The sequence below is a fragment of the Tursiops truncatus genome, chromosome 1 (genome assembly GCF_011762595.2).
Source record: "Tursiops truncatus isolate mTurTru1 chromosome 1, mTurTru1.mat.Y, whole genome shotgun sequence".
Classification (NCBI taxonomy): Eukaryota; Metazoa; Chordata; class Mammalia; order Artiodactyla; family Delphinidae; genus Tursiops; species Tursiops truncatus.
In genome coordinates this window covers 126,191,504-126,211,956 of record NC_047034.1, presented here as the reverse complement: position 1 = coordinate 126,211,956, position 20,453 = coordinate 126,191,504, and the positions used below count along the sequence as shown (strand labels likewise).

The 20,453-nt window shown below is 36.8% G+C and overlaps 1 protein-coding gene across 1 annotated transcript in view; it reads left to right on the top strand.

The window, feature by feature from the left end:
* Positions 1–20,453, top strand: part of IL23R (interleukin 23 receptor) — a 55,628-nt gene that overhangs the window by 2,475 nt on the left and 32,700 nt on the right. Inside the window, exons 3-5 of the mRNA XM_019920146.3 lie at positions 1,654–1,950; positions 8,298–8,421; positions 19,257–19,417. Of these exons, the coding sequence (XP_019775705.1) occupies positions 1,654–1,950; positions 8,298–8,421; positions 19,257–19,417 (582 nt within the window). The remainder of the gene's footprint in view (positions 1–1,653; positions 1,951–8,297; positions 8,422–19,256; positions 19,418–20,453) is intronic.

The following is a 20,453-nucleotide window of genomic DNA, read 5'->3' as shown; positions in this document are numbered from 1 at the left end:
CTATGTACTGAAAAATGATCAACTTACTAATTCATTCTTGAATGTTGTGAAGCTCAGTGGTCCAGTGTTTCTGGGGTTCTTCTTTATTCCACTTTTGAAAACCAGGAGAATATTTGTCCAAATCTGAATTGATATTTTCTGTGTATTCTCAAACACTACTCGCAATGGTTTCATGAAAGTATTCACAGATTTTTTAAGGTGCTCAAGATGCAGTTTGTCTGATCATGAATTGTTGAACTTATTTAAAGCAGTCAGATGCTTTCTTAAAACTTCTTTCCATGTCTTTGCCTTCAATTCCCTATTGATAATGATGGAATTATTTTTAGCATTACCTCAACATTTAAATATTTATAACATATATGTAAATGTTCATTACATAAATGGCCATATTCAATTATGTTTATATTATAAAAAATTTAATTCTTTTTTTAAAAATTAATTAATTAATTAATTTACTTTTGGCTGCATTGGTCGTCGCAGTGTGCGGGCTTCTCATTGTGGTGGCTTCTCTTATTGTGGAGCATGGGCTCTAGGCACGCGGGCTTCAGTAGTTGTGGCACGTGGGCTCAGTAGTTGTGGCTTGCGGGCTCCAGGGCGCAGGCTCAGCAGTTGTGGTGCACGGGCTCAGCTGCTCTGCGGCATGTGGGATCTTCCCAGACCAGGGCTCGAACCCGTGTCCCCTGCATTGGCAGGCGGATTCTTAACCACTGCGCCACCAGGGAAGCCCCCAAAATTTAATTCTTTAAGCTTTGAATTCCAAAGATAAGAACTTTTAAAAATCAAATACTGACCTTTAATTATCACTATTTTGATAAGGTTTTAAGATATTCTGATACAGGTATTTCCAGAAAAAGTCTACAATAAATTTTCCTTGATGTGAATTTAATTTAATTGATATTGCATTGCATTGTCATTCAAGTTTATGAAAATGACTTTATTGTCTTGGTTATAAAAATAATATATAATTTTTAAAACACAGAAATATACAATAAAAAATTACTCTAACACACAGAGATTATCATTGTTAATATCTTAGTGTATTTCTTTTTAATTCATTCATCGAGTTATTTTTAACATTGAGCCTCCATTAAATATGTTGTTTTGAAACTTGCTTTTCAACTTAAAAATGATGAATTTTAAGTGGTTGTCAAGCAATAAATTTTTGCAGTTAGTAATTAGTACTGATTTTACTCATTAAACTCATAGTTTTCTGTTAAAAGTAGCCTTTATCAAGTGAAAGTGAAAGTAGCTGGTGAAAGAGTGAAAGACTGAGTAGCTGGTTAATGGGGTTTGGATTCTGCAGTACCAATTCTTATTCCTAATGTTACCTTTGAAAAATGAGGTAGACTCAAAAAGTCTCAGTCCTCACCTTTAAAATAGGAGAGCTAATCATATTTGCTCTTTAGACAGCTAGAGAAACTTAAAGGCTGAAAGCTGACTCTAGTCTGGTGTCATGCTGCCGAACATCAATAGAACACGGTAAAAACACACTTTGATAAACTAAACAAATGATACTCTGAGTCCTAAAACTCTTTTCCAATGGAAATTATTCAGTTAGTCGAAAAAAATTTTTAAATGCAATAGCACATTCTTCTGAATCTCTGGTTTTAATGCTTTACATGGAATTTTTAATTTTATCTATTTGTTTTCCAGGAATTACAAATATAAACTGCTCTGGACGCATCTGGGTAGAACCAGCCACAATTTTTAAGATGGGTATGAATATCTCTATATATTGCCAAGCAGCAATTAAGAACTGCCAACCAAGGAAACTTTATTTTTATAAAAATGGCATCAAAGAAAGATTTCAAATCACAAGAATTAATAAAACAACGGCTCGCCTTTGGTATAACAACTTTCAGGAGCCACAAGCCTTTATGTACTGTACTGCTGAATGTCCTGGATATTTTCAAGAGACACTGATATGTGGAAAAGACATTTCTTCTGGATGTAAGTGTTGAGGTGCATTCAAAATCCAAATGAAAGTTAGGCTAACAATTAACTGGTAATTACCAATCTTGTCTAAAAATAGAGGCAAATTAATATAGTTCACTTCTTGTATTAGTTTAATGTAAGAGTTGCAAATTCAAATGTCTCCAGGGGCCAGGCTGGTGAAATGTGTGAGTTAAGGAGGCTGGTGGGATCCGTGCAGAGAGGAAAGCACAGAGATGGTCTACTGGGCTCAGCCACTGCCCAGCTTCAGCATCTATGAGGGTCCAGTATCCCTAGATCTTTGGACACTTCAAAAGAAGACAGAAGTGTAAATTTTCAATGTGAACTCTACAAACTTTAAATGTTTGTATGCCAATGCATTCAAAAAATAATTTTTCAACACTAGTCTGGCCAAACACAGCATATGTGAAGGGCAGCATCCTCAGATTTTCACTGTTGCTCTTCTCATCTGTTTTTTACTTAACATTGTTATCCAAACTATTCAATAATATCAACCTTGAAGCAGATCCCATTGAAAAATTTTGAGGCTAAGATTTAGGAAGGAGAAAAACATTTGCAACATTAGCTTTGTGTCCCTGCTATGCTTCTTACCAGCTGTGTGACCTTGGGCAAGTTGCTTAACTAGTCTGAGCCTCAATTCCATGTCTATAAAATGAGGCTAATTATATTGGCTATGGTAAGCATCAAATTTCAATAATTTATTTGAAAGCATATTATACACTTTAAACTACAACATTAATGTGCCTAAACCCTCTTAAATGCATCCTTTTGATAAAACATGGGGAGATTCTGATACAATTCCCTGCTCCTAATGTCACTGCCCTAATTGTGAATAATTGTGTTTGTTATTATAATTATTAAGAAAAAAATTAAGTTAATTTTTTAAATATTTGGTAAGTTCAATTTGTGTTCATGGTATTCTGAAGGTGTTTAAGTTACTATAGTAATATGGACTGGCTTGTATAATTATACACTTAACTCTTGGTTCTACTATTATGAAGGAAAAATCAATAAGTTCAGCACGGTTTTAACCCAGAGGTTCATTCCCTACAGCATCTGGGCCCATTTTCAGTGAAAGATAGAGGGCTTTGGGTCTTTGTCATGCTCCCTTTCTCCATACTTTTGAGAATCAAATCTGAGTTCTTCCTCATCTCCAGTCCTCAGCTAGACAGAGCAAGCCCACCTGGCCACCTCCACCTGCCCCTTGAGGGGATGTCTGAGAAGCAAGAGGCTTCCTTGTTCTCAAGTAAGGCTATCGTCCTGCTGGGCTCCTGATCTCTGTGATTTTCAAGAGAGAAGAGCCGTGGGAAGTGGTAGAGGTCAACTAAGGAAGGAAATTGTAGGTTTTGGAGTCAAAGAAAAAATTTATGCCTTAAAGTAATACTAACATGCTAAACTTGCCCTAAATTGTAGGAATTGAAACAACAAGTAGACATCTTATCTGATGTCTAAGGACTTCTTAGCTTGTCCACATCCTCAGGAAACAGAAATAACCCTTCATGCTTAAATACTTTCCTATTTTTTCTTTGGGGGTGTGGTGGGGTGTTGAGAGAATATTTCTTTAGAGGGCAAATGAGTAACTTTCACAGTTGTGTGGAAAGGTTAGTTTTTAATTAAAGCCAGAGTAAGAAAGGAGGCAAAAGAAGTACGCCTCCTTCCCTCTGTTGCAGTTTGGGTGACAGGTTATTGCCAACCGCTCTCCCTGTGTTGCCTGAGGCCCTCTGCCCTCAAACACAACCACCAGGCGATGTTTAGGGCCAGGAAATGGCCTTTTCTCCCCTTCTAGGACAACATATTAGAAGCACTTATACTTTTTGCTGATGGCTGCTTAGAAAGAACATCATCCTTTCCACTTATTTACTTTGTGAGTTGGAACTTCTTACATAGACCTCTGGTTATGAGCGTGAAATTGTAACTGCCATGTAAGGGTTTACTCAAACCCCTGGATTCAAGAACCCCTGTGTTCTCAGGCTCTGCACTCTTAGCAAACAGAACTTTCTATTTAAGTAGGTCAAGCAAAGGTTTTTGAGGGGTTTTGTGGTATTCTAGAAATCACATTGCTTTCACTGATCACTTTGATTACAGGAGATTCATCCTGTGAGCTTTATTGTGTCAACTTATCATCACTGTTCCGAACAAAATGATTATGTGTATTTTTTTAAACTGGAGACAAATCATAAAAGACAAAGAGAAGATAAATGAGTCGTTGCTGTTCCTAAAAAGATATCTAAACATATTAAAAAGGTTCTGTACCTTAATGTGTAATTTGTGAAATACAAACTATTATTATCACAGTTTTCATTTTTAGCCATAATCTTAAAAACTTCCTAGATTCTTATCTGTGATTAAATGCATGCATATTATGAAAAGTATTCTATTAGAGTCACACCATTCACAGGATAAAATACTATAAGATGTCTTTATTCATTTAAAAACACCAAACTATTCATGAAAGTCATATATCCACATAATCATTTATTTAAAAGTTTAAATATCTTTGACTTAAATTTTAACCATCTTTGATCTCTACTTGTCATCAGTGCCTAGAAGGCACTGAATATTCGTCTTTAACATTGCTACTACGTCTCATTAGTGACACAATAGGCTGGTCTGCGTGCTCCTTAGGTAAGGAATTATGGAGTGATCTTTGCCAGAAGTATTGACTTTCTTTTAATTTTAAATTCTTCTCATTGTCATTTTATTAATCAAGCCAATCAAGTCATGAAATAAACTTTACTAAGTGGTTGGTATGCACCATAAATGTGTTAAACGATAGAAATTCAGAGAAGAGGGGATCACAGACAGTGCCTTCAAGAAGCTCTCAGTAGAAAATGATACTTGGCTAAACTTTGAATTAACAAGAAACCTGGCCTGTGAATAGTGAGGGACCCAATGGTAGGGGAGAGGTGCAATTAGTAGGAGAGAGCAGAGTGTTTTCTGCTATCTGGCTGTACAGAAGGTTTTTATCCATGGACATTTAATAACCTGGCAATGAGATCTAAAAACAATTCGGTCTTATTCTTATAACCATATTCACATTCCCTTCTTTACATAGCTTCACATTAACAAATAGTGTGTATATTTGCATGTGTGTATATAATCTATTTGATCTTTTGCAAAGTTAATTAGTTACCAGACACTTCAGAGAGAATGCTGTGGAATAACATAGCCCAAAAGACTGACAGCTGTCTTTTAGGATGGCCAAATCAGTGATACTCTGTCTGAAACCAGAGGGAAAAAATAACTTCAGCACAGATCACTGAGGGACCCCAACTCAATCAATATCCAAAATGATTTAAATTTATGTTTCCACAGCTACCTCCTTCAAGGCTCAAAGAAAACTTAAAGATTTCTTTTATCCTACTTGGAGTCCAGTTTCCCCCCATTGTAACTTGATACTACAACTACACGTTTTAGTGTGTTCTTACTGTTTGAAAACATGTTTTTTTTTGTTTTTTTTCTGAGAACGCCAAGTTAAAGTTTTATTTTTATTTAACATCTTTATCGGAGTATAATTGCTTTACAATGGTGTGTTAGTTTCTGTTTTATAACAAAGTAAATCAGCTATACATATATCCCCATATCTCCTCGAAAATATGTTTTTTAATTGTAAAATCAAATTGCATTCATGTAGAAAGTTTTTAAAATTTTGGACTAACAAAAAAGAAATACTTATCATTTCTATAATCCCATAATCTCACTACTAACAGACTCCCTCTTTAATAATTTGGAATATGTCTTTCAAGTTTCAGTCTTTTTCTCTCTCTCCCCTTCTCTATCTCTCTGTTTGTCTCTCAAATGAGACTACTATACTATACTATTTTTTTCACTTTATCATATGGCCAGGACTTACTTACTTAATTAAGCATATTTCTAGTGCCTTCCAAAGGCCATATACTTAAACTATCTTCTATAACTTTGTTTTTGGATGTATTTTAGGAGTGTATTTTGGGTTGTTAAGGTGGTCTCCAATTCCTTCATTATTAGGAACAACACTTTAAGAGGCAAACCCTTTTTAGCCAAATATTTTTGTATATCTATGAACATTTCAATATGGTTGCATTCCTAGATTTAAAATTGCTGGGTCGCGAGATATTACTCCCACTTTTAAAGATTGTGATATGTAAAGTGCTCTCCATAAAGGTTGTATCAATTTGCATTCCCACCAGCAGTGTGTTAGAGGATTTCCCTGAGTTCATTCCAATACTGTGGATTAACATTTTTCAAAATCCTTGCCAATTTGATAGATCTAAATGACATCTATTATCGGTTTAATTTGCAATGAGGATAAATTTTTCATATATTTATTTCTTCTTTTATAAGTAGTATTCTTGGTAGATGATTTACAGGTGAAGTGCAAGAACATACTTGTATTTAAGATAAAGCTTTGGGTATAACTTCAGGTGCATAAATGTCTGCATTTTTATTCTTTCTGAGCCCCCATCCTTTCCTTTTTTTTAATGGGAAAGAATTATCATTTTCTTTTTTTTTTTCCTTTTTTTGGGGCGCACAGTGAGGCATGTGGGATCTTAGCTCCCCGAGCAGGGATCGAACCCACGCCCCCTGAAGTGCAAGTGTGGAGTCTTAACCACTGGACTGCCAGGGAAATCCCTCTTGTCATTTTTTGAGTCGTCAGGTTTCCCAGGCAGTATTGCAAATGTAGGCACAAGCTGAGAGAGCCACACCTGAAAAGTGAGCATATGCTAAACACTCAGTATTTCCATACTTCTTTTTTTATCTTGATTCTTGGTAATTTATTATTGGATGATGCATCTGAAATTCCAGATGCAGTTCTACAGTTGCTGGGGTTTCATAGGCTTCAGAGGCTCCAAGGGCTCAAACAATGTCATTAGAACTCTCTCATCTTTTCTCATTTCTTGGGTTTTGTTTTCCCGTGTGTTGGCTTCATTCTTAAATAGACTGTTTCACTATGACAGCAATATGGCCATCAACAACTCACAGCTCACATGTTACTCAGAGATAGCAGTTTCGGTGGGGGAGAAGCACCTCTTTTACAGTGGCTCCAGAAGAAGATCCTTGGATAACTCTGATTGGTTCATCTTGAGTCATGTGTTCATTCCCAAGGGAAATACTCTGATTAGTTAGCCTAGGTCAAGGGTACACTTCTGTGTGATTGACAGCCCTTGGCATAGGGGTGGAGGTTGGGAGTGAGGGAGATGTCAATTCTCAAAGGGAAAGATGGTAGCAGACAAAAACTAACAATATTCCCCGTAACAGGGCCACTCGGGGAAAGAGTTGAGGGCATGGGAGAAGGGAAAAAGAGAGAGAAACTAGAAATAGAATTCTATGAATGCCAAAAATTTTTAATCTTTTTTTATTGTAGTAAAATGTACCATTTTAACTATTCTTAAGTGCACAGTTCTGTGGCGTTAAGCATATTGTATATATACACATCACTGTGTAACCATCACCACCATCCATTCCCAGAACTTTTTTCATCTTGCAAACCCAAAACTCTGTACCCATCGAACAACTCCCCATCTCCCCCATCTCCCCAGACACCATCATTCTGCTTTCAGTCTCTGTGTGTTTGACTGTTCTAGATACCTCCTATAAGTGGAATCATACAGTGTTTGCACTTCCATGTCTGGCTTATTTTATTTAGCATAATGTCCTCAAGGTTCATCCATGTTGTAGCATGTCAGAATTCCCTTTCTTTTAAAGGCTCAGTAATACTCCATTGTACGTATGAACACCAAACTTTTAAAGTGGGTAGTGGAATAGGTGCTGGAGAAGTAGATAGTTGCCAGAGCAGAAGAAAAACACCATGGAGAACCCTTTCACAAGAGCCAAACGGCAGAGAGGTTTCAAGGTGGGAGTGACCAAAATAGCAAATGCTGCAGAGGTCAAGCTCAATGATGACTTCACAGAAATCATGGGATTTGTGGATTAGAAAGTCACGATGACCTTAACAGTGGTTCTGGTGGAATTGCAGGTCTGAATCTTGATTGTTTGGGGTTCAAGAGTAAATGGGAGTTGAGGGAAAAGACCAGTATAATGGACTTAAAAAAAAAAAAGCTATTATGAAACGGAGAAAGATACGTTGGCAGCTGAGGGGAGACAATTTGGAGAGGAATTTTCTTTTTGGATGGGAGGAACTTGATCACCTTAGTATCCCAAAGGAGGGGAGAATATAGTAAAGTATATGGAGAAAAGTAGCAATGTTTGAGGGCAAAGTGGGTTGCAAGGTGAGCTGGTAGGGATGGAATGGGGGAGGTGCTGTGTACCAATTGGCCTGGTTTTCCAAATAAAATGGAAAGTTTATCAAGTAACTATAAAAAACTTTATGTTTCTATGCTCCTAAGTGATATATTTTGTTGCAGATCCACCAGATGTCCCTGACAAAGTAACCTGTGTCATTTATGAATATTCAGGCAACATGACTTGCACCTGGAACCCTGGGAAGCCCACCTACATAGACACCAAGTATGTGGTGTACGTGCAGAGGTAGGTTCCCTCCTAACAGTCTAACCTGAGCAATTCCACTCCAGTCCAGCCCATGCTGGGCCTCCAGCAGAGATCCAAGAAATCAACTTTAAATATTAAATGCATCCTTTTTATCACCAACTCCCTAATAATGATCAAGGAAGCTACCAAAACGCTTTTCAGGCCATTAATATTTTCACTCTGTGGGAAAATGTGTTCCATAATCTTTCTACTCTTTTTACTCATTGGAGGTAATTGGGGGCAAGGGCCTAATGGGATACAGCACAGCACAGTTTTAAAAGGATCTTTGCTCAAATCCCAGCTCCATCCTCCTTCTAGGGTTTAGGCAATTTTAATCTCTCCAAATTGCCATTTCTTTATCTTTAAAATGGGTTTAAAAATAAAACCTAATGCACTGGGTAATTTTAATTATTTAAGTGGAATTTGGCTTTTTAAGTATGTATCACTGTGCCAGGTCCATAGTTAGCACTACACTTATCGAAGCTATTAGTTATTAATAATGATCCCCAAATCTTAAATTTGGTGTCTGTGTAGGCTGACCATCTTCCCTGGTTTGCCTGAGACTAAGGGAGCTATCGGGACACAGGACTTTCAATTTTAAAACTGAAAGCAATAATTGAATGAAAGTAATAATTTTCTAATTGGAGTTGAGGAGGGCTTTGTGGAAATGCTCTTTTGTTACGTTCTAATGATAACCAGACTTCAGGAGCCAGACAACCATGCAGCCAAAATCTCTTAAGTTTTATGCTTAAGGACAAATAATTGATCATAAGAGTTCTATTACTTCATACTAAATTAAATTGGGAGAAATGTATCTTTAGTTTCTGCTATTCAGAAACTGCAAAATAGGAAAAGGTTGATGTGAAAAAAATCTTTTCCTTCCTGAATGTACATAGTTCAAATGTTTCACTGTTACAGCAGTTCCTCAGAGCTACTGAGGCTGTCTCCTGGGCTATAGTCCTCAGTTTGGCTTGAATAAAACTCTCTTCTATCCTTTAAAAAAAAAAATGTTTCACTGTTACATCTAAACTATATCCACGTATGTCAGTCTGTGTTGGACTCCTTTGCTAGTGTTAAAGATGGAAATAATACCATTAATTTGGGGGGGAAAATTGTGGGCAAACTGGGCTACATTGGTCACCCTATCCTTGTTTTGTTTCATTTATTTTTTTTTTTAAAGAATGTCTTTAGTTTTGTAAAATTGATCCTTGAAAAACGCAGGGGTTGGGGTGCTGACCCCTTTGTGTAACTTCGTGTAACTTTTGACTCTCCCCAAACTTAGCTACTAATAGTCAACTAATAGTTGACCAGAAACCTTACTGATAACATAAACAGTTGATTGACATATTTTGTATGTTATATGTATTATATACTGTATTCTTACAATAAAGTAAGCTAGAGAAAAGAATATGTTATTAAGAAAATCATAAGAGAAAATACATTTATAATACTGTACTGTATTTCTTGATACTGTAAGTTAATGTTGTCTGTTTACAAGATTAATCATCTCTTACTACTGATATCAAAAATGAAAAGATCATGTGAAAAAGAAATTCATGTTTATTTACAGGTGTCACAATTCATGCATTGATAGGGAAGAAGCAGCAATATGATTGCTTTATAATAGCCTAGCCTATACACTAATGAATGAATCATTATAAAATTTTTATGGCATACAATATTGCAGTCATATTCATAATACAGCATTGGAAACTCTGTTACATTTTTTAAAAAACCACTTACCTGTGATGATAGGCTGATACGCAGTTTCTCTGATTAGGAAAAACAGGCGTACTATATGGTAATGTAATTCTTTGAAAGCAAAGTTATAGAACAGTAAGAAAGTAACACATCATTAATTTTATATTAAATATCACTCACTTTATGCCTATGTAAGGATAGACAAGTATCTACTAACATCTACAAATATTTTATGCATTTATGACATACCTAAGTTTTTCTTAATTTTTTGATATCTCTAGGCTATATCTCTATGCAGTTCATCTGTGAGTTTTTTCAAATTGTCGCAAATCTCCTACAATTTTTCCAATATATTTATTGAAAATAATCCACCTATAAGTGGACCTGCACAGTTCAAACCCATGTTGTTCAAGGGGCAACTGTATTTGAAGTACACGTTTTCTCTAGTGATTCTCAAAAGTTTCACAAACTACTTTTTCTTTTATACTTAAAAATATATATATATTATATATATGTATAATATAAGCTGGACTCCTACTGTTTGCCAAGCACTGGGCCAAAAGCTTTATATGTGCTACCTCATTTAATCCCCTATACAACCTTGTGTGGTACATATGATTATTTTTCCGATTTTTGTAGACAGGTGACTGAGGCTTAGCTAGGTTAGGTGATGCATCCAGGGCCACGCAGCTATGAGAGGGAGAGGTGGGATTTGAATCTGGGGTGGCCTGACTGCTTTCTTCCTAGTTTAGTCTTTTCTGCTGAAGTGGTGTGGGAACCCAGATCACAGGGTATATCTGAGAGATGCTATCCAGGTCTCATCATTATGGGAAAGAATAACCTTCCAATCTTACTCTCTCTCTCCATCTGTTAGGTACTCAGAATAACTTTGATTAAGTGAAACATAAAAATAACACCTCTGTGTTCAAGACATTTTGGGTAAAAACTAGACAGATTTTATGAATACATTGTTAAGCCTGGGGTTACTGGCTACATGTCATGGGCAAGAAGCTCATATCTTTCACTAAGTAGCGGTATGGTCAGGTAGCAAAGGGATGATGGAAACACTGAGATCAGTGATGGGTTGTGTTGTCAAATATATAATATACTAAGCACTGCGCTCCATACTTCATGTGCCTTACATCTTCAATCCTCAGCTTAACCTTGAGCAGTAACTATTAGAATTGTCCCCTTTACAGAGCTTATGTTACTTCCCCTTAGACATAAGGGAGCCAGAATTCTAACAGGTGTCCAAGACTTAACCAATCCTCCTTGCCTCTGGGATAAAGTAGTCCCCTCGAGATGAAAAGAGTCCATGAGGACAAGAAACTCATTGCAAAGGCAACTTTAGGAATGTGAAAATGAGGGCAGTATGGGAGCAAACACCACAGTTTAAGCTCAAAGAAAAGTTAGATAGTGCCAGATTGACAGAGAATGCCTAGGCTTTGCTATCTCCTGCAACTTATACTATCTCATGGACTCACTGATCTTGATTAGTTGGTTAATTCTTTTTCTTTTAATATAACAGCTTTATTGAGTATAATTCACATACCATACAATTCACCTTATTTAAAGTGTACAATTCAATGATTTTAGTATATTCAAAGAGTTGTGCAACCATCACCACAATATTAGCACGTTTTCTTCATGCCAGAAAGAAACCCCATCTTCATTAGCAGTTACTCCCCATCTCCCCCCAACCCTCCCAGCCCTAGGCATCCTCTGTGCATTTGCCTACTCGGGACATTTTATATAAAAGGAATTATACAATTTGTGGTCTTTCATGACTAGCTTTCACTTAGTGTAATGTTTTCAAGGTTCATCCATGGTGTAGCATGTATCAGTACTTCATTCCTTTTTATGGCTGACTAAAGTTCCATTATTGTATGAATATATCACATGTATCCATTCATTAGTTGATGGACATTTGGGTGGTTTCCATTTTGGGGGCTACCATGAATAATGCTCTACTAACATTCATGTACAAAATTATGTATAGACATAAGTTTTCATTTCGCTTGAGCATATATTGATACTTAGGAATAGAATTGCTAGGTCATATGGTAACTCAGTTTAAACTTTTGAGGAACTGCCATACTGCTTTTTTTAATTGAATTATAGTTGATTTACAATATTATGTTAGTTTCAGGTGTACAACATAATGATTCAATATTTTTATAGGTCATATTCCCTTTAAAGTTATTGCAAAATAATGGCTGTGTTTCCCAGTGCTGTACAATATATTTTTGTTCCTTATTTATTTTATAAATAATAGTTTGTATCTCTTAATCTCATACACCTATCTTGCCCCCCCACACACACTAGTAACCACTAGTTTGTTTTCTATATCTGTGAGTCTGTTTCTGTTTTGTTACATACATCTGTTTTATTTTTTAGATTCCACATATAAGTGATAACAGAGTATTTGTCTTTCTCTGTCGGACTTATTTCACTAAGCATAATACCCTCTAGGCCCATCCATGTTGTTACAAATGGCATAGTTTCATTCTTTTTTGTGTCTGAGTAATATTCCATTATATATATATATATATACCACATCTTCTTTGTCCATTCATCCGTTGATGGATACTTAGGTTGCTTCCATATCTTGGCTATTGTAAATAATGCTGTTATGAACATTGGGATGCATGTCTCTTTTTGAATTAGTGTTTTCATTTTCTTCCGATATATACTCAGCAGTGGAATTGATGGATCATATGGTAGTTCTATTTTTAGTTTTTTGAGGAACCTCCATACTATTCTCCATAGTGGCTGCACCAATTTTCAATCCCATCAACAGTGTACTAGGGTTTCCTTTTCTCCACATCCCTGCCAACATTTGTTATTTGCAGACTTTTTGATAATAACCATTCTGACACGTGTGAGGTGGTATCTCATTGTTTTGTTCTGTTTTGTTTTGGCCATGCTGCACATCTTGTGGGATCTTAGTTCCCCGACCAGGGACTGAACCCAGGCCCTTGGCAATGAGAGCACATAGTCCTAACAACTGGACCGCCAGGGCCCCTCTCATTGTTGTTTTAATTTGCATTTCTCTAATGATCAGCAATGTTGAGCATTTTTTCATGTGCCTGTTGGCTACCCCTAATTTCCTATTTAGTATCATAAAAATGTTCTCCTAATATTTTATAAGATTATTATATATCTCTTTTAAAAGCCATTAATGCATTAATAATTATATCTGTCTAAATTATTTACACGTGGTTTTTGAGGGACACATCTTCTTTATCAAGTGAGGAATACTTGCAGTAGTTATGAATACTGAAATTGTTCTCAGTACCCAAAAAGTCACTTTGGAAGTCTTAAGAATAGATTTATTAAAGAGCAAACTGTCAGAAATATCCATTGGAAAGAGTACAGGCTTTAGAATTTTATGTTTGAATTCCAGTTCTGAGGCTTATCATTTAGATGTCTTTTGTGGTACAAATATCTGAAAACCCAAGTGCAGTGACTTAAACAGACAAGGCCATAGTGGTAGGTAGTACGGAGATAGCATGTTAATTCAATGATACCCCAAGGAACCAGGCTCTTTCCACTTTTCTCCTCTGCAGCCTTTAGTGTGTTGGCCTTAATCCTCAGATGCTACACATCCGGGCTTCTCATCCAAGTTTCAGGAAGGAAAGAGGTGAAGGGAAAAGGATATTCTCCCATGGAATTCCACTTGCATCTCATTGGCCAGAGTTGAGTTACATGTCTACTCTGTCAGGATGGCAACCTCAGAAGGGGTGTTATGGGTGGAGTTCAGTACTGTCATCTAATAGTATCTGCCACAATTGCTAGCTGAGGGATCTTGGTAAATTTGTTTAGCTTTGCTAAGCCTCAGCCTCCTGAGAAATGAGTATAAGTAATACCATACTGAGTGTTATAAAACTTACAAGAAAGCAAATTATAAGAAAAGGCTCACAAATAGGAAATGCTTAGAAACTGACAAAAAGGTGATGTTAGAATATTAGAACATTAGGGTGAAACTCAAGGCTGGCTCTCTAGACTTGTTTGATTTGTTCCAAAATCAAAACCTGACTGATGTGGGAGACAAGATTAATGTAAAGCCATAAAAAATGATCACTTACAGGATATTATAAACAATAACTTTATTTACATTATTTTCAAGTAACAGTAATTTTGGACAGATGACTATCTAGAAAGATTGTTAAATGTGCTCTAATAAGACTAATTTTCTAACTGTTGTACATATGTCAGTAGTAAAGTCACTCATTTATTCAAACTAGAAATGTAAACCCAATGTGGGCAAGAATTTTTGTTTGTTTTGTTCATTGCTATATTGCTTGAGCCCAGGATGAGGCCTGGCGCATAGTAAGCGCTCAATAAACACTCGTTGAGTGATTATTCTGATAACTAGAAATAAACATTTCCTGCATCCTCCCTTCACAATCTAGTTAACTAATAATACTACAAGGTCCTATATATTAAAAAAAACTTTTCTTACTGTCTTTTCTGAAACCAAGAGCAAATTATAGCCAAACTCAGGCAAACCTAACCCAAATTCTGACTTGATTGAGTCCAGATTAATGGAATTTTATCATTTTTTTAAAAACTTTATCATAGGTTATCATAAAAGATGTGAAGGGTTACCATAAAAGCAAATGTTCTCCTCTAGCAAATTCAAAGAATGAGCTCCTATAAGCACAGACAAATTGGAAAAGAAAATAAACATCTGTTTGTCTTACAATTAATTAAAAATGCACCCACGAGTTGAGAAAAATTAGAGAAATCCATTTTTCTAACTTATGGTTAAGAAGGCCTTTCCCCCTAGGAAAATGGTGAGTTATAATGAATTTTGTGGTTGAAGTGGTATCAGATTTAAAAAGCCTTTTCTAGATCCTGGGTTCTCAGGGTATTTTCCACTTGGGCAGATAGGTAGAGATCAGCATTTGCAAGGTTTCACTTCCAACTCATGTGGTTCTGTTTTCCAGTAAAATCACATATAGAGAGAGGCATTTCACCTCAGCCCACCCACTTGTTTCCACAGTGGCAGAAAGATGGCATTCCCTCTATGGCAGCATAGGGGCCATCAGGGCCTCCGTCTGGTGTTGGATTGAAGTTGTAAAGTAGAGGAATTGTGTCTGTGTTGCTTCAAGAGTCTTCTTTCTCCCCAGAACCTTTGTGGTGACCCCACCAGCAGAGCTGCATGTCCATTCACATACACTCCTCAACCCCTCTGTATTTTGCTATGTACCAGTGGGTGGTGATAGAAAAAAAAAAATGAATCTCTGCTAATAAATATCTACTTACTGTTGTCCCATTACGCTCAACAGCTTCATGTAAATACGTTCTTTCTTTACCTTGGATACTCTTGCAATGTCTGGCACAGTACCTTGTTGAATGAAAATAAATAACTTGTTGAATGAAAATAAGTGCATGATGGCCCTTCATTCTATTTTATTCAAGTCAATTTAACAAATATTTATTTAGTATTTCATGTCTTCTTGGAACTATGTTAAATGCTAGAAAAATTTTTAAAATACGCAACATGTCGGTACATGACAAGTTTATAAACTGTTTAGAACAGCACCAATGGTAGAATTTTCAGGTACTATGAAAGACCAATAGGGTCTTTTAATTTTTTGTTTTAGATATTGTATTATTCTTATTATGTAACTGCTACACTTCCACTTTTTATTTATTTATTTATCTTTTGGCTGTGTTGGGTCTTCGTTTCTGTGCGAGGGCTTTCTCCAGCTGTGGCGAGCGGGGGCCACTCTTCATTGTGGTACGCGGGCCTCTTACGGTCGCGGCCTCTCCCGTTCCGGAGCACAGGCTCCAGACGCGCAGGCTCAGTAGTTGTGGCTCACAGTCCTAGTTGCTCCATGACATGTGGGATCTTCCCAGACCAGGGCTTGAACCCGTGTTCCCTGCATTGGCAGGCAGATTCTTAACCACTGCGCCACCAGGGAAGCCCAGGGTCTTTTAGTTTTAATGAGACCCCTAAAAACAACTGCCTACTTTTCCAGTTCATAAGGCCTGCTTGTTTTTGCCACATCTTCCTCTCCATATGCATATTCATTATAACCAGAGTTCTTAGATATAATTCCAAATATATTTGAGGCTGTGATGTTATATTTCTACTGAGTTCAATAACCAGTTCATATGTTAAAATCCATCTCCTCACCGATTCTGCACCAGTGCTTGGAGAGCTAATTGTGGCTGGGGACAAACACAAACTTACTGACTGATATTACTTTATATTCATGACCACTCACCTCACCTGGACCCAGGTAGCCACCCAGTAGTCCTACTACACTTCACTGGTCAAGTCACTCCCCCACTAACCGGGTAATTATTTCATTACTCTTTCTTTCATCTCTGGTCTCTAACATCTTCTCCTCTGTACTTTCTGCCTCTACTTCCTCTCTTTTCATCGTCTCTTTAATCTAGTCAAGTTTTTGCCCTTCACCTCCAGGTCTTAGCAGTGTCACTAATGACTTCCCCATTGCCAGATGCAACGGTTTATTCTCAGTCCCCACCCTCCTTATCAGGAGGATTTACCATCAGGAACATTTAACTTAGCTTTTTACTTCCTTCTTTTGGCTTCCAGGACAGCACTCCCTTTTGGTTCTCCTCCTACCTTCCTGGATGCTTTTTCTCAGTCTCTTTTGCCAGTTCCCCTTTAATCCAGTTAAGTGATGGTGACCCAGAGCTCTATCCTAGGATCTCTTATTATCTCTATCTACATTCATTACCTAAAAGATCTCACCCAAATTTATGGTGTAAAACTCCCTAATCTATATCTCCAGTCCAGATATCTCTCCTGCAATGCAGCCATCATTTATCTAACATCTTACTCAGTATTTCCTCTTGGATGTCCAAAATGTATTTTCAAGCTAACACTTTCAAAACCAAATACCCAGTTTCCTTTCCCCAGACTCACATTCCCTATCTCAGTAAGTGGTAACACCATCCTTTGCAGTATTCAGGTTAAAATCATTGGAGTCCTCCTGGATTCCTCTCTAACACGCCCCCCCATTCAACTGATCAGCAAAACCTACTGGATCTGTCTTTAAAAAACTGACTTCTCACTGCCTGGTCCAAGCCATATCATCTCTCACCTGCATTAGTAAACTGGTGCCCTTCACCTTTGCCCTGCTACAGTCTATTATTCACAAGTAGTCAGAGTAATCCTTTTCACATGCACATCAGATGTCACTCCTCTGCTCAAAATCTCCCATTTCACTCAGAGATCAAAGGCAGCATCCTTCCATGGCCTTATGTGACCTTACAATGTCTTCTAAATCTCCCACTCCTCTAGGACTCTCTGATATCATCTCATCCCTTTCCATCCCTCAGTCTACCAAGCCTCAATGACCTCCTTACTGTTCTTGAACAGGACAGGCAAGGTCCTGCCTCAGGGCCTTTGCATATCACCTAGAATGCTCCAAAGAGCCACAAGACCTGATTCTTTACTGCTCTAGTGTTACCTTCTCAGATGCTCAGATCTTCCCAATCTCCCTAAAAAAAAAAAAAAAAAAAAAACCCCACATCTACTCCTAGCATTTCCTAACCTCCTTCTTTTCTCTTCTGAATATTTATCACCACAAGACATATTATATATGCATTTGTTTCCACCAGAATGTGTGCTCCACAAAGGTTGGGACTTTACCTGTTTTGTTCACTGTGGTAGCCCCAGTGACTAAAGTAGTGCTTGGAACATAGTGGGTGTTAAATAAATATTTTTTGAATGAATGATTAAATTAAAAAGTACTGTTCACCATTATCACCACAAATCAGCAGTGTTTATTAAAAATCTATTAACTACAACTAGGATTAGGTGCAATGGAAACTTCAGAAAAATATAAATCATGCTGACTCCTTCAACAAATAATCTGTTATGTATTAGTTAGCACAAGAAAAAAAGAAATAGAAGTAAGAAATTTAAAAAACTTTGTAACAGGGCTTCCCTGGTGGCGCAGTGGTTGAGAGTCCTCCTGCCGATGCAGGGGACACGGGTTCGTGCCCCGGTCCGAGAGGATCCCACGTTCTGCGGAGAGGCTGGGCCTGTGAGCCATGGCCGCTGATCCTGCGCATCCAGAGCCTGTGCTCGGCAACGGGAGAGGCCACAGCAGTGAGAGGCCCGTGGACCGCAAAAAAAAAAAAAAAAGAAAAAAAAGAAAGAAACAAACAAAAACTTTGTAACATACAGTTGTATGCAAAAATTGTCCTAAAGTATATAGTCAGTCATTACAATTAGATTCTTCATCTAAAATAGTGCTTTGTGGTCTAGGTGCTGATATGAGGGGTAGACTTTAAAAGAAGAATTAAATTGCCTAGTAGCTATGGTTAATGTCGGTTTGAGAATACATTTCCATTTTGACTTGTGGTCTCAATACGTGTGATAAAAGAATTAGCCACAAACCAATTAACAACATGTATGTGGTTTTCTCTAACTGGAAAATATTCAAAGATGCCCTACTTACTACTTACACATAGTTGCCATTCTCTTATTTTCACATTTGAATACTTATTTACCATGAAGTTAGCACTCCTTATTACAAAGCCCTTGCATGGAACCCCTGTGCAATGCTCCTTCTCAGAGGGAGCTCATTTACTTCAAGCCATGTCCACAGCTGCCCTTCCCAAAGAGGTACAGTAGGCATAGTACCCAGGGCTAGCCATACTTTCAGGAGTCTACAGGATGTTTAATTGCATTTAAAATCACAGGAAAAAAATGAACCATTAGGTCAAAGAAAATGGTTTAATATGTGATATTAATATAGTTGCTTTTATATCAGCAGTTGTGAAACATAATCTATATGAATATGTGTGTGTGTGTGTGTGTGTGTGTGTGTGTATATATATATATATATATATATATATATATATATATATAAACATAAACATACCTACACACATATAAACTTTTTTATGTTAATGGGAGAAGGGGTCTATGAAGGCAAAAGTGCTTAGGGCCCATGAAAGTCATACTGTGGCCCTGGATGGTCTTGACTTTGTTTTAAAAAATTCTAAAAGTGAAACCAATTCTGATTCATTTTTAAGTAAAAGGTTGCCTTCTGAAAGCTAGCTAAAAAGATAGCATCAAAAAAATTGAGGAATAATTAATTCAAACCAACATAACTGGTGATCATAATCTTTTTTTTAAGTTTAGAGACAGAAGAAGAGCAAGAGTATCTCACTTCAAGTTATGTTAACATCTCCACTGATTCATTGCAAGGTGGCAAGAAGTATTTGGTTTGGGTCCAAGCTTCAAATGTACTGGGCACGGAGAAGTCAAAACAAGTGCAAATTCACCTGGACGATATAGGTAAAGAAAAAGAAATTCTGTAATGGCTTTATGAATAAACAACTAATTTGTTCTGACCTAATCAAATGAAGTTGAGATTTGAAAAGAGTTTCCCTAAAGTTCCTGAAGATCATGATACAGACAACAAGAATTACCCATAAGTCACTGCCTGAGACAAGCCAAAGATAAGTAAGCCTGCCATTGTGTTGTATATTCTTCCAGTCTTATTTCTACATGGGGTATGTCTTTTCACAATATTTACTGAGAACTTCTTATGTTTAACCATCGTTCTAAGGGCTAGGGAGAATGAGATAGACAAGGAAGATACTTCCTGTCCTAAATATTTTGCAATCTACCAGGGAAGAGGGAAAGAAATAAGGATTATAATAAAGTGTGATGAGTCTTATGTTGTGAGAAGTACAGCATACTAAAGCATTCTACTGTATATGCTATTTTGGAAGTTATGTTTTTGTTTGAAAAGTTCTACAAAAAACAGAAAATTGTGGAGAATTATGTAGACATCTCTATGTACACCAGCCAGATTCAACAAAAGTTAACATTTTTTGCTTCAGGTATTTTAGAACTTGCCTTTAAAAAAATAACAATATAGAATATATATTTCTATTAATTTAATCTATAATCTTTTTTTAATTAATATCTTTAATTAGTCCCTTATTATTGTTCTCAATTTTTCACCATCATAAACTGCACTGCCATGGACAACCTTTTGGCTGAATTTTTGCATAGTAGTTGTTTTTTTCCTTAAGATAACTTCCAAAAAGTGATTGCCCTTGAGCCTTTTACAACTATATCGTAGTCCTAAAGCCAGAGTACAGCCAAAGAGCACCAAGTGTGAATCACCTTCTCTCTGGAGATTCTAGTGCCAATTATTCCTGTTTTTGTTATTAAAGATGATTTCAGTAGCTAACATTTATGGCACACTTTCTTCAGTGCTAACTGCTTTTACATACATTATCTTATTTAACCCTCACAACAGTCCTATTCTGTAGAAGAGATTATAATTTACACATGAGGAAACCAAGGCTAGGTGGCATTA